The sequence below is a fragment of the Aptenodytes forsteri genome, unplaced genomic scaffold (genome assembly GCF_000699145.1).
Source record: "Aptenodytes forsteri isolate BGI_AS27 unplaced genomic scaffold, ASM69914v1 Scaffold584, whole genome shotgun sequence".
NCBI classification, from domain to species: domain Eukaryota; kingdom Metazoa; phylum Chordata; class Aves; order Sphenisciformes; family Spheniscidae; genus Aptenodytes; species Aptenodytes forsteri.
The window spans coordinates 884,648-898,995 of NW_008796062.1; the positions used below are offsets into that span (position 1 = coordinate 884,648).

Sequence of the window (14,348 nt, forward strand, 5' to 3'; positions counted from 1 at the left end):
TCATAACAGAGGGGACCCTCTCCTTTTTACCTCAGTCAGATGCTTCCAAATGCATGCTGAGTTGTAGCAGAAGACTGGTTCAAAATGCAATTCCCAGCCTACTGAAAGTCAAGACACCAGATTGGCAAACAACTTATCAGATCCTTGTTTGCATTACTTACCTCTAAAAATGACACTTCCAATACTCCCACAATTCAGAATCTCAAGTGGTTGTTCTGATGGTTCTGTCAAATTCTCCTCATCCTGTGCCAGTTTAAGCACCTATGCCTTGTCCCCAGGCTCCTAGGCCACAGGATGAAGACTGGATAGGAAGTGTTTGTTTGGTCACTCATTTTGTAGAGGGCAAACGCTAACTGCTAGAATATTTAGACTGCATAAGCTTCTCAAATCAGATTGCCAGTGCACAAGCAACAATTCTAAGGAATTCTGATGCTGGCAATTTAAACACCTTTGACAAGCCTCCTTTGGGAAACCAATAGAGCTGCTTATCGTCCCCTTAGGGACCAGGGCTTTAAGATCAGTGACCATAAACATTTGATCAAGTGTTTCTGAAATCAGGTTGATCAGCTGTCCTAATTTTACATTTTCACTGTAATTATAAGTACCTCAAAGATGATTAAAACATTAGGTAACTGCTCTGCTGGTATCAGTGAGGGTAACCAGATGCAGGGACCAATGCTTTGTTTAAAGACAACCAGAATCCCCAAGCAAGATAACCATATAGCATATGTAAGAGCAGTCAGTTCTTGCCAGGAGAGTACAGAGGCAAGGAGCACAAACAGCCTTTGGTATTCTTTTGAGGTTTAAACTTGTCCTTGGGTCAAAACCAGGTTTGTTTTCCACTTTAAAAAAAAATTAAAACTTGACAAAAAACTAGTGCTAGAAGCACAATCATGTTCATTAGCAGATCAATAAGAGAATGTTTTTCTTCTGTACTTTGACCTGACTGCATCCTGAATGGCAACTCAGACATGGCAGTTTCAGAAAAGTCCAGGTGTGAGACTAAGTTACCCCGGTGTAGCAACTGACAGGGAATAAACTCCAAAATAATTAAAAGAAAGCAAACAGGTTTAGTTGTCCGAACAAGGAATTTTAATTTTAGGTCAACTATTGAACTAGGTCAACATCCAGTTCACAACGTCTACAGATAGTGGGCATAGCCAGTCACTACGGTAAGTTTATTGAAGCACCAAGCTCCACACAAGACTGTAAAATACATTTTAAACTACTAGTAAGAAAGCTTCTTCAAGTCAACAATACTATTAAGGGCCAGAGTTTAAGGACTAAGTTTTCACCTTCCAAGCTATTTTAAGACAGCCAATCCATTGCATAAGCAAACCAAACTGCTACATACTGAAACACATAGAGCAGCAACTGTATTGAACAATTCCTGTAAATAATTCAAGGATACATTGAAACAGTATGGGTAAATTGTAATTTTTTATTGGAAAACAAATATACAACTTGGAATGGATTTGAGGCAAATCGTGCCGTAAGCAGATTTTTTTGAAAATAAGTGGCTAAACAAAGTTTAAAAAGCATAGTAACAAGAGGAGAAAATGTTTTCTGGTACAAGACCAGCAGTACAAAAAAAACTTGTGTACGAGTACCTGGATAAATCACCCGTTTTGCATTAGTGCAACTTAAGTTTCATATTGTTGACTGTCAATCGTCCACAACGTTAAGACTCCACATTTCAACAACATGTTACAGGTATGGCCACAAACAAGTTACTGTGAAGTAAGCTAGGAGAATGATTTTTACAGTGCATTAGCCACATGTATATATACTATTCACATGGTTTTATCCTGCAGTTAGCTGCCAGAGTCCTTATCCTCCATCACAGAAAGTGGAATAAACTCCTTTGTGTACTGGAGAACTAGAGCCAGCATGTCGCTTTAACTAAGGAATTGCTAATGCATGGTAAACCCTAGCTTACTTTATGTAACTTGTTACATTAGTCATACCTAAGTCTCCTAAGGAAAGCTACTTTTTTTTTTTAAACAGACAACCCAGATGTTCCCTCAGTTAACCAACTCCATCTAACTTTAGATGTGCAGAAGGGCTTAAATATCCAGAGTAAGCCACATGCAACATTTGTTACTTAGATCAATTTTCCAAAAATCAGAACAGTGACAGTAAGATAAAGGAGAAAAACATGGAGGAATGGCCTTCTAATTACTATACATGCATATTCTTTTGACAGTAAGGGAAAAACCTTTTACAGATAAGTTACAAACAGAGAAAAGGCAAATAAACAATTTTGTACAAGAAATTTAACACATTCTGTACAACGTCTTCACTTCGCTGTCATCATTTGTACAAACTCTGAAAAGGAAAGAGTTGCATAAGAGTTATTCAGAGAAAAATCTGAATTGCAAGATTGAGAAGTGACCTGCCTTACTAGTGCTGAACACTGTTTCAAAACTATATTTTCAGTTACATTCAAAAAAGACAGGCCCCTTTTCCACCTATCACACCTAAAACCCTCCTATTTTAACAGCAAAAGGCCTCTACTTTTATCAAAGTTGGTCCCTCAGTGAATTGGGGAACAGCCTTACTCCCAAAATAAAACATTACAGGGTCCTCATGCCCACTGACTTACAGATAGGGACAAGATATCCAAGAATGACTAAGAGATCAGTAGAAATTGTGCTGAAGTGATGATCAGTTAAGTAGGTGTACAAGCAAGACACTGTGTTGGTTTGAATTTTTTTTTCAAAGCAAATAGCTCAAGTCTTACTATTTTGCCTGACCGGCTTTAAGCTTATTCACAGCACATTGGAAGTTAGATTCCACAAAATAGGATTCTTCACTTATCTTGCTGAACCATAGTTTCAGGTATAGTAACAAAAAGAAACCAGGAACCTAAAAGGAGTTTACTGGTTGCTCAAGTTTCAGAAGAGCAACTGGAAACAAGAGGGATGCCTACCCTCTTCTAGCACCAGCCTCTAAACAGTCAGTTCATAAGTACAGTTATGGAGCAGCAGCCTTGTTCATAAAAATGCCTTTTCACTCACAGATGAGTGCTCATCCTGAGGCCACAACCAAAAAGGCCTTCAAGGGAAAGCCACACCTACACCTCGGAAACAGCCAGGGTATTATCTGAAAATACCCTAGCTCTTTTCTATAAGATGTTCAGAAAGTTAAAATGAAAACAAGCTTAGTGCTTCTGAGCTGCAAACAATTGTCTAACAGAACTCCTCCTGCTTGCATGACTTCATTTAAGTTTCAATGCCAGGAAGAAAGAAGGAAATAAAAATAAGCTACTGCTGCAGCTGATTTGTGTGAAATTTAAGAGGTCTTCCAAAGGTCTTGAAATTTGTGTGTTTTAGAGGCTTCCCCCTTTAATTAGTAATTTTAAAAGCATTAATAAAAAATGAGTGACTTGCTATAGTCAGGTCAACATTCATTAGTGAACAGAACAGTACGTGAACATCTCTGCTAGCTTCCTTATTCTAACGGTCATTAGACATCATTAGATTTAGAAAGTTATTTCTTACACTGCACAGTCGAATAGTCATTTTTTGCCTTTGGCACAAAGGTAGCAATAACCCACTCAAACTTAAACCTAGAGGTACACGATGTACATACTAAAAGACATTAGCTTAAAGGAACACTAACTGTTGAGAAAATCTCATCTGAACATTGCCCTATTTAGTGGCTATCGTCATCTACACAATCACCAGCATGAAAAGTGCTACACAAAAAGAATCAGTTAACAACTCCTTACCTTCATAGTTTACTTGACCATCACCATCAATGTCTGCTTCCCTAATCATTTCATCAACTTCTTCATCTGTTAGCTTCTCCCCAAGATTTGTCATCACATGACGGAGTTCTGCAGCACTAATGTAACCGTTACCATCCTGGGAGGGGAAAAAAGGAAGACTGGAACAGACCTGTCTAAGGCCTAGTGACTTAACTGTAACTTAAGAATACTGCAGAGCAAGTTGAACATTAAGTTAACATAGCTTTAAGCACTAGCATTTGCACATGGCAAGTGAGAGCTGTTGCACCTTTCACAACCTTTTTAGGTGACAGATGCCTATTCAATCATGTGACTGTCTGGTTCAAGTGTATTTCTTTGAATAGAAGCTACTTCTCTCATTCACCTGTTTCATGGGAGCCCAGCACAAAGCCACAAGGCCTTCAGAGACCACTTTTACATATTCCATCCTAGTTGGGACACTGGATATTGAAGTACTAGTGTATACTAACTCTGGACTGACTTTTTCCTCCCCACACCCCAACATACTTAGCATCATATATTTTCTGCTTAAAAGTGCATCTTGCTTAAGAAGCTGCGTAACTTCAGACTCATTTAGCAATTTACTTAGTAAAGACTAAGTGAAATATTTAAAAGATTACCATTTTAAATATTTAAGCAATTTCCCTGCCAGCCTTGCGCAAGTATTTTAGGATCATAGCAAGTGGTAGCTTAGTAGTATCACCCACTACTATCACGATGACTCATCTGACTTTCAGGTACAGTACCACAGTAGACTGAACTTTAGGGCAACTAGTTAACCTAGAGGCTCTAGATGACAGGACTGCAAATACCCCTCAATTCAGTGAGGAAGCTCATCAGAAGTCAGACTGAGTTTTCATAACAGAAATATTTGTGAAGATAAACATTTTAGTACCTTGTCAAACACACGGAACGCTTCTCTAATTTCTTCTTCACTATCTGTATCTTTCATTTTTCTTGCCATCATTGTCAGAAACTCTGGAAAGTCAATTGTGCCATTGCCTGCAAGACAGTTACTTTGTTAGAAAAAACACACATTTTAGGGACTTCATTAAATTACTTATTAGTAAAATCTTACCATCAGCATCTACTTCATTGATCATATCCTGTAGCTCTGCTTCTGTGGGGTTTTGACCAAGCGATCTCATCACTGTCCCCAACTCCTTTGTAGTTATAGTACCATCACCATCTTTGTCAAATAGTGAAAAAGCTTCTTTGAATTCTGCACAACAACAAAAGAGGAGTTAATCCCTTCAGCTTTGGAATGTTAAGTTTACTTAATCATGTAAGAATCCATTCCTGCTTATTGTTGTAAATTACAAAACTTGCTTTCATTCTCTTAAGAAAATTTCAGTATACTACTCAGTCTGCTATAATTGTAATGCCAATATGGAAGCACCAGCATCCAGAAAACAACTCACCAGTCTACCAATCAACCACATTTTGACCTAATAAGATAGAAGGTCATGCATTTCAGAGGTACTCAGAAGTTTGTTCCTATCTATCTTGAACAAGGATCCCTGATACAGAACTGAAAGGAATAGCTATCTGCAACTAGAATGATCCACATCCTTGGTAGGAACTGTTTATCTCATGAGAAAATATGAAATTGCTTTGAGAAAGCTGAAAAAGTGTACTCAAAATACAAATGCTACAGCTTATAGCACTTCTATTACTAATAGAGGAGACAAGTCAATGGAAAAAGGTATAATCAGACCAAAAAAAAAGTTTCTTATTATAACTCACTTCCGCTGGACATGCAAGTCTGAACAGTATGTGTTACATGAGCTGCAGTACCTAGCACCATAGGTCTTAACGTTTGGCCATATCTAGCTAAAAAGGAACTTCTCCCAGCTCTTTCTCCCATTCGACTTCTGCAGTTCTTCAGTCTATGTATATACACAAGTCCAGTCAGCTGTTCAAGGAGGAAACTCACTGGAGTCTCAATTTCTGAAAAGCTGCTTAGAAAATTGCTTCAGCCCTACTGTATCCTGAAACTAGTCAAAAACAGTTGTAAGACTGCTTAACTGTATTTCAATGCTACCTCTTAACCTCCTACAATGGTTGTATTGTAGCCAAGCAATATTAATACAAGCATAACATGTTTAATTGTCCAGTCCAAAAATGGAGTTGGTTTTAATCCATGCCATCTGTTTGTCTTTGGCCACAGACCTTAAACTAGCTCACTAGACTGTAGTAGCTCATACACAAATTACAGTTAAACATTAAAAACTTATCTATTCCCTTGTATAGTTCAGATCCTTTTACAGCTTTCAAGGCACCTGAGGTTCATGCCTTTGGAGAACTCATTAGCTCAAGGGTACTCCTGCATCAGAAATACTTCCAAGAATTATTTTTTCAACATTTCCAAGCAGCCAGCTTTCCAGATGGTGGGTTTCCCAGACCAGAATTAGTCACAGTAAAAGTTGTGTTTTCACATGAACTGAATAAAGTCTTACTTCATCCATTTCATACTCTGAAACACTCGAGGTAAGTACAAGCTGGCAAGTGGGAAAAATGCAACTACAAAAATAGGCTTTTTATAGTTCATGAATGCAGCTATAATACCAGAGCCACAGTTGAGTCCCATCCAGGAAAAAAACCTCTTCTACATCTAACAGTTTCAAGTGTTCCAAAAGCCAACTTCCACTGTTGAGCACATAAGAATCAGAGCAAGGCTACCACAGGACCAAACAAAACAGTTTCAAGCCAGTATTGTATAATCACAAAGCAGAAACAGGCAGCTATAACCTGCACCTACAGTAACTTCCAAACAGTCTTTGGGGCTAGTTTCAGTTAGCTTGGAAGCAACAAATAGGTTTATTAGGAGTAAAGTTTTACCCCAGGGAAGAAAAAGCTTTTGGGTCAAGCTAGTAGAGAAGCTCATAGTCTATCATGGAAGGACCTCAAAGGGGAAACATTGAGTCTTCATCAAGAGTCAGATACTCAAGTGTTACTCAGAATGTTTAGCTGTTAACCACTTCATCCTTAGCTTGAAGGCCAACTATCACTAACCCGAACATGAAGCAGACTTCACAATACTGCAATGACCCTGCTTAGAAAAGTAATATTTTTTTTTTTTTTTTTACACAAAATTCAAAGACTTGCTTTCTACAACACGAGCCATTCAGTGGTATATTCTGAGCACTTGAAATGAACCACTCAAAGGACAACTCTTTACCTTTCTTTTACTCAAAGATGCTATAGGCTAAGAAACAACCAGCTATAAATCATAACCATAAAGAAAGTAAAGTGAGTCAAAGATCAGCAGCATATACCCATTTGAAATGCTGCATCAAGTTAGGAATATGATTAAGATACCTCTTTAACCACTTCTAGGAACCACCTCCAGTAATTAGAACAAAGGAATAACAACCTATGCACGTACAGTTTATAGACTAGAACAAGAACAACCTAGCATAGCTTTGGAGGATTTGCAGCAATGGCCAGTGAAGGCAGCTATGAAATACTGAAGCTGAGTGAGCAACTCAATTCTAGCTTCCTGCAACGTAAGATTATAAAAGACATCTCCCACACTTAAGAAACACCTTATGACTCCATGTAGTACACTAAGCAAATCCTCCCTCTATTCAACACTCCTCCATATCAAACTGGAAATTAAAATTCTCTTGTATTCTAGATAAGGCTAGCCTGTCAGAAACCTGAGGACAGTGCCAGCAGAACCACTCATCTTCAAGGCCAGCCTACAAGGTTTCAGCCTTTCCTTTCTTCCGAAAAGTGCACTGCATCAACAGAAAAGACTACTTCCAGGCCCCACGAAAGAAAAGCTAGTCCAACAGAATGTGAACTCTAACACCCTAGTTCAAAATGTTCTATTTAACAATAGCTTCTGAGGCATCTCTGCACCACATCACCTTTCCAGGTGAAGTGGCAGTCTTCAGTGACCTAATAAGTTCAGTGAACCAGAACTACCATTCCCACTCTCACACAGTTTAGCCAGCTATGTCTGGAACTTTTATAGGAGAATGTCAATTGTTCTCTTCACAGCTACCAGGAGCTCAACACTTAAACATGACTATTTCTACTATGAAATAAATTCTAAATAACTCTTGTGGTCAGATTCCCAACAGAGAACCACAACACACCAAAGGAACAAGGCATAACGAACACCATACATAGGCCTACTTGTTCAGAGAGCCCATTTAGACCTCTTTGAGGTCTAGTGGAAGGAAGTATAGCTCACTAGACCAGTTGCTTTGGGACAAAAGCATCTTTAGATTTTTTCCCCTCGACCACCCACATCAAATGGTCCTGACCTACAAACTTTTTTTTAATACAACGCTTAACCAAAGGGATACCTATTTGACTTGGCAGCTTCAATTCTTACTGAATGAAGCTGCAACTAGCATTCACACACTGTACCTACTCAGCTTTCAAAAAATCAGTCTTTCATATGAACAAAACCTGGGAAGTCTTTCACCCCCACCTATAATGACAGGAAGCTTCAGTCCTTTATGATCAATGAGTTCCACAGGAAATAAGGACATCTGGAATCTTTAACAACTGTATTCTGGTGCTCCACAGCAGAGGTGGAAGATTTGTTTTAAGCCCAGGAGAAATGGCTGCTTTAACTACTTTGGCTTTCTATTTAAGAAAGGGAGTGTTGTCTCTACCCTGTAGTGCCATTTTCTTAAGCCCACCTTCAAATCAAAAGCTAGGTATCTTCAGATAAGCTGAAATGGAACAGTAGGGGGCTCAAGCCTTTAAAACGACAGTCTCTGTAAAACATGCAAACTGTACCTCTAACAGTTTTGCCACACAAGACACTGGCCTTCAACAGCAAAACTAAGCAGACTGCTTAGTCAGCTGCAACCCTTCCTAAGCAGTACTAGGGATGGTTCCCTAACAGACCAGCAGTGGGCTTATGTCTTCACATCAGATGTTTATGGTTTACCTGCAAACACATTTGCTTCGTGAAATACCATAGCTGAACTGGAAGGGATAGGCTATTTTACACTGGATACTAGCACTAAGTTATAATTTTATTCTTTCCACACAGATGGAAACCCTCTATTCCAGTATGACAAGCTTATTAATACTCACTTTGGCTCTGAGAACTATACTATCATTACTGAATAGCGAACATTTGCACTAATCCTGAGGTACTGTTAATAAGCTTCCTGTTTATATTCCATAATCAGCTACATCAACTAATAAAGCTTCTACAGTTAAGAACTGGAACAATGAACCACTATTGAAAAGACAGCAGTGACAATTGATAAAGCCTGCTCCAACTAAACTGATCGCAAAACCCTTAAGATATGTGGGCCACTTCCAGAAAAAAATCTCAAGTTGAACTAGATTTGGCTTGTGCTTACTCATAAGACAGTACCATGGCAACAAGTAAATAGACTAAGGACTTTCCACAAAACCATAATTAGTCTCCTATGAGTTAAAGCAAGCTTCTGAAGTCTAAAAGCTACAGAAGAATGTTCTTACACTTCAAATTTGGCAATTATGGTAAAAACAAACTAGCTCATTATGTCACTTCTGTTTAATAAAGTGTCTTCAAGAGCTACACCATAGTTAAATAGCAATACCTCTTAGAGGCTGTTATATGTATGCTTGACCTGGTACTGTTAGATTAGCAGAACCCTAACACCCTCTAAAATCATTTCACATGACAGTTATGCACATAGAGCCTTTTAGTATTAACACTATACACCTGTCAGATCAAAAGCCCTGAAGTTTTTGAATGTCCATGGCAAGGCTGAATTCTGCATTACCAGCTTTAAGTCACATCAATTACTGAAGTTGAAATCAGTCATCAGAGAGCAGCCACAGATACTAGTTTGTGCAGCCTGCATGAGTAGGAAACACGATAACCGAAGTTTTAGCCACTAGTAGGCAGTTGTCAGTGCATAGAAACCATTGTTAGGGGGCCAATACTAAGATTTAAGAGGTGCATATTTAAGCATTTCAGAGCAAGCACCAGACTATCAGAACAGTGCACAGAACACTTGTGTCCAAGTACAAAATGCAGTTCCAAATATGGAATATCAAGAGTTGTCATCAGGAAGCCAGTCTCTGTTGTCATCAAAAACAGCCACTCTGAAACATCTCCACTGACAGGAGACCACGAAGTAAATTATTTTTGCCTTCTGTTAGAAGAGCAATCCAGATTCCAAGTCTTCACCAGAGATTCACCCCCCCACTGCCTTTCAGTTTGCACTTGGGACAGTTCTGTAGTCATGAGAGAAAAAAACAGAGTCCCAAGTCTAGTAGCTAGTAAAGCTGTGAGGATTGTGTAACTATTCTAGAGGACAAAACTTCAGATTCATTGTATTCATGGTGCTTTTACAGTAGATAAGCCTTTAAAACTTAGGTGACAAATTAAAACGTTCCACAATACTTCTTTAGTATCTAAGAAAGCTAAATATCTTGTGCAACAGACTGTCACTGGATTAAGAGATGCGACAGGTCAAGTAGGAGTAGCAACACAGCATGTAAAAACCTCACCTGCAATCTGCTCTTCTGTCAGCTGATCAGCCTGCAATAAAAGAGAATATCATTATAGTTGCAGCAAAAGTTCAAGGCAAAATAAGACAGACTTGTAGAGGCCTCTGAATAGGGTAGCTGCTCTTCAGGACTTATCTGTAGCATTCTGAAATAGCGAGCTGAAACACAGCTCAAAAGTCATCAGGATTGCTTGCTAAGTAAGCACTGGCAGCCTATCCTCATTTCCTGACCCTGCAATATCTGGTACACCCAAGTAATGGATTACCATGTGTATCAATCAATTACCCAAGCAACACTAGCAAACTCAAGGCACACAGGTCCCTCTAGACTGGTTTTAAAAACCTCGTTAACACAGCAGACTACTGGTAGCAATACTTTGGTAAACTAGCCTCAGCTTTAACACTAAACACTTTAGGTCTAAGTAATGCGGCAGTAACCCCCAAATCCCAAATTTGAGGCAGACTAGTCTCTTCTAAGTTACAATGCTATAATTAGAAAAATATACTCTTCTCTAGAATTAAATCATGAAGCTTCATGTCCAAGACCTGGCCGTAAAAAACAGAGTCCATATAATCAGTACTAGCAGCTTCAGCCCAAACCGGTAATTTTAATGCATTTGTCATATGGCTGTCTAGACTTTTTTCAGACCATTGTCTACAGACTCAAGTAGCATAAGGTAGTTTACAGGGCCACTAGAGAAAGGCTCAGTGGTATAAGACATAATTTCTGTATCAGTTGGGTAAGCCCCAGTTTATACGTCATTTTGCTCTATCACCGAACAGTTTTGAATCAGCTGGATTTGACAGCAATAAAAAAACCTCAGTCTTCAAGGCCAAACCCAAAATGGACTTCACTCTTGAAAGAGCACAAAGGTGTTTTGAGGACTGTAGAAATACTTTCCCTAGGTTTTCAAGTCAGCCAATTCTTCAAACAAATTCTGGATAGCTTCAGTTGAGTTGCAGTAACAAGGCCATACATCTCCTTCAAGGAAGCTCCTTGAACTCTTTACCCCATAGTACTCCACCCAAGAGTCAAAAAAACCCTTTAAAATACAGAAAAGATACTCACTGCCTAAGTTCAACACCACTTTTTCAGTTTTGTTCCTATTGTGACCATTCCAGCAACGACCTTTTTATAATTACTGCAATATTGACAGTTAGAAACATTTTCAGTCATTAGCTGTGCCCACAAAGGTGTCTCTACACATTAGCCATCTGCCAATGAAATACTTAAATTGACAGGTGGTATATATACACCTTTTTCTACTTTACTCATTTCCATTTGAATTACATTTCTATATTGCATACAAACTTAGAAGTTAGCAGCTTCTGGTTATTCTTCCTGTAACAGAAGTGAAATTAGCTGCTCAAGCAACCATACAAGAGCTAAACCTGCTTACAAAAAAGTATGCATACAATACAGCAACAGGCCAAGATAAAGGCCACAATCAGCAATTTCTCAGACTGCCTGTGGCTCACCTACTCTAAGAATCAAGACCACACTACCAAACAACTTCTAAAAGAGCAGCCAACAGGTATTTGCAGCTATCGACTCCACTTGTTCCAACTTCAGCAGCTGTAGGAAGTATTCCCATGCAAGTTCAACTTTTTGCTTAAAAAAAAAAGATAGTCTAGGGTGGCAGCAACACCACTGAGAATATCACCAACTAAACGTTAGGCTTTGAAGATGGAAGCATTCTGCTGGTCACTTAACAGAAGCCTAACAGATTTTCGCTTGTCTGGAGTGTATCATTAACACAGACAGACTCATACCTTTGCATGCTATTTAAATTTTTATTGCTCGAGTGAAGAGAATGATGCACTACATTTCTGTAAGATATTTATATCCACAGAAAGCTGCAGATCATATTTAAGTAGCAAGAACCTAGTTTATTTAGGTCAATACTTACGGGTTACCAAGTTGAGTCACACACTGTTTTATATAAACAGTTTTCTATAAAGACATGACATTAAGCAGCGTTTAAGCTGCTAAGTGTTCCCAAACTCTTCCTCTCTAACTCTTCCAGCAACTTAAAACATCCTATACCCACTAACCATAAATTTGGATAAGCTTTGTCAGTACCTGTAAAAGGTACAGTGTTTGAGGAGAGCATGAAGCTTATTAGAAGCCGCAGGTATATGGCAGTTGAAAGATAAGCTAGGAGATGGGGCAAGGTTGAACAAACACCATCTGTACTCTGCAGTGCTAGGCTCTGCAGGGACTGCTGCGCAACAGCAGTAAAAGGCGGAGCCAGCAAGTCTGCCAGATCACTCCCTCCCATGCCACTCAGGTGGAGGCGATCAGCCCGAATCCATGCATTCCAGTGACAGGCCACTGTGGTCTTCCAAGAGGGGCCTTCGGGAGTTCTTTGTCCTGAATTTAAGCTAGATACTCATGCACCATACATGTGACAGTATGCACACCTTCAGTAACGCAACCCAACTTTAGAAACAAACAGTTAAATGACAACTGTAACATGCCTATGCTGAAGTTTTGACTTGTCCCTTACTATAGCCAAGATCCACCTGAAAAGCTCCTTCAATGAAGTCAGGGAACCCCTAACAGCTTTGACACGGCATTTTCTGATTCATGTTGCAGCACTTTCATTTACACTGCAGTAGCTCCCATCCCCCCACCCCCAGATGATGTTGAGGGTCTGACAAAAGAATCTAAGCCTCCTAGGAAAGAAGGGGAGCTGGCGCGCATGCAGCGGTTTCAGTGGCACATGCAGCCTCTAGAGGTAGTGTTTCATTAGTCATAGCTGCTATACAGCAGTTTGGAAGATCCTCAACAGAGCTGACTAACACTGCCTGATAGAGAGCTATCAGCAAATCACAGAACAGATGACACTGTTCCCCTCCAAAACTTGGCATTTTGGTATACTTCACAGGTGTTAGAACTGAATGGACAGTTCTGTTCTATCAAGATTAACTGAAGAACAAGAACTAGACAGCCTAGCACATAAGGGCTAAAATTACACTTATAGTAGGTTAGATTATTTTGGGAGCAAAGCATTCTGCTTTATCTAGCATGTGCAGTATTGGACAACATACATTCACAGGTTTAGCCAGTCTGGTCTGTCAGGATGAACTATAACCACATTCAAAGTGTCACTGTGCCTCCTGGACACACCCATTTTTATATAGACCTTGCTTGAAGATACTCCATTTTTGGTTCTGTACAGATGATGACTAAAAGCAGTAAGAGTCTTTTGCTGCTAGATTCACTGCTTTTTTCCTTTATAGATGGTTTACTGTATAGGTTCACAATTCAAGCAAAAGAACAAATTGAGGCTTCTGTTTCACTAATTTCTTTGCCCAGAGAGAGCACTTCAAAAAAACCTTAATTTTAAGTACCCATCGTTCACATTAGACATGGCGAGTTGATAGCGATCTGATTCCTTAAAACCATGTAATGAATGAAAAGGCAATTCCACTATACTGCATCTTCTCTTAATGCAGAGATAGTACTAAGTGGTTATTGGTGTTGCTTTTGCGACAGAATTGTTCCTTTTCGTACGTGTTTCAGTATCCGCTTGTTTTAGTTAAAAAATTGAACTCATATCCTTTAGAACGAATTTGAAACAATTCTCCAATTCCACAAAATGTGTTCTATTTCGACAGTTGATTAAAAACCTAAACAAACGTATTGCTAGGAAAAATAAATCGTGCTTGATCAAGAAAACGCAGGACTGTCCACCGCAATGACCAAAACGGGAAGCCAAAACTGTTAAAAAAAATCCCTTGTTCAATAGAGCCACCGACAGCAAGGCGTTATCATGAAATCGGCAGGGGAGAGCGGCTCCAACGTGAGCTGACAACAGGTCTAGCAAGGAGGGAGATGGTGCAGTGAGGCAGCCTGCCCCTCATCATCATGCTGCTCAGAAGCTGCAGGGCTCCGCATTGCATTATTACCAGGCGCAACACACCTCGCTAGCGAGCCAGACATCTTAAGCGCTCGCAGCAGCCGTGGCGGCGCCGCTGGCTCCCCAGCCCCATTCAGCCGCACACGCCGGCTTGCTGGGGTGTGGGGGGGGGAAGGGGGGGAGGAAGCGATAAGAAAGTGGAGCTGGTGCCATCGTGGCAGGCTCCTTCCCCCCTCCCGGCACCCCCCACGC

At 39.8% G+C, this 14,348-nt stretch overlaps 1 protein-coding gene across 1 annotated transcript in view; it reads right to left on the reverse strand.

The window, feature by feature from the left end:
* Positions 1-1,069: 1,069 nt before the first annotated feature.
* CALM2 (calmodulin 2) overlaps positions 1,070-14,348 on the reverse strand; it is a 19,207-nt gene continuing 5,928 nt past the window's right edge. Inside the window, exons 2-6 of the mRNA XM_019473939.1 lie at positions 10,232-10,262; positions 4,830-4,973; positions 4,647-4,753; positions 3,734-3,869; positions 1,070-2,328 (exon numbers count right to left, since the gene is read on the reverse strand). Of these exons, the coding sequence (XP_019329484.1) occupies positions 2,300-2,328; positions 3,734-3,869; positions 4,647-4,753; positions 4,830-4,973; positions 10,232-10,262 (447 nt within the window). The 3' untranslated portion in view covers positions 1,070-2,299. The remainder of the gene's footprint in view (positions 2,329-3,733; positions 3,870-4,646; positions 4,754-4,829; positions 4,974-10,231; positions 10,263-14,348) is intronic.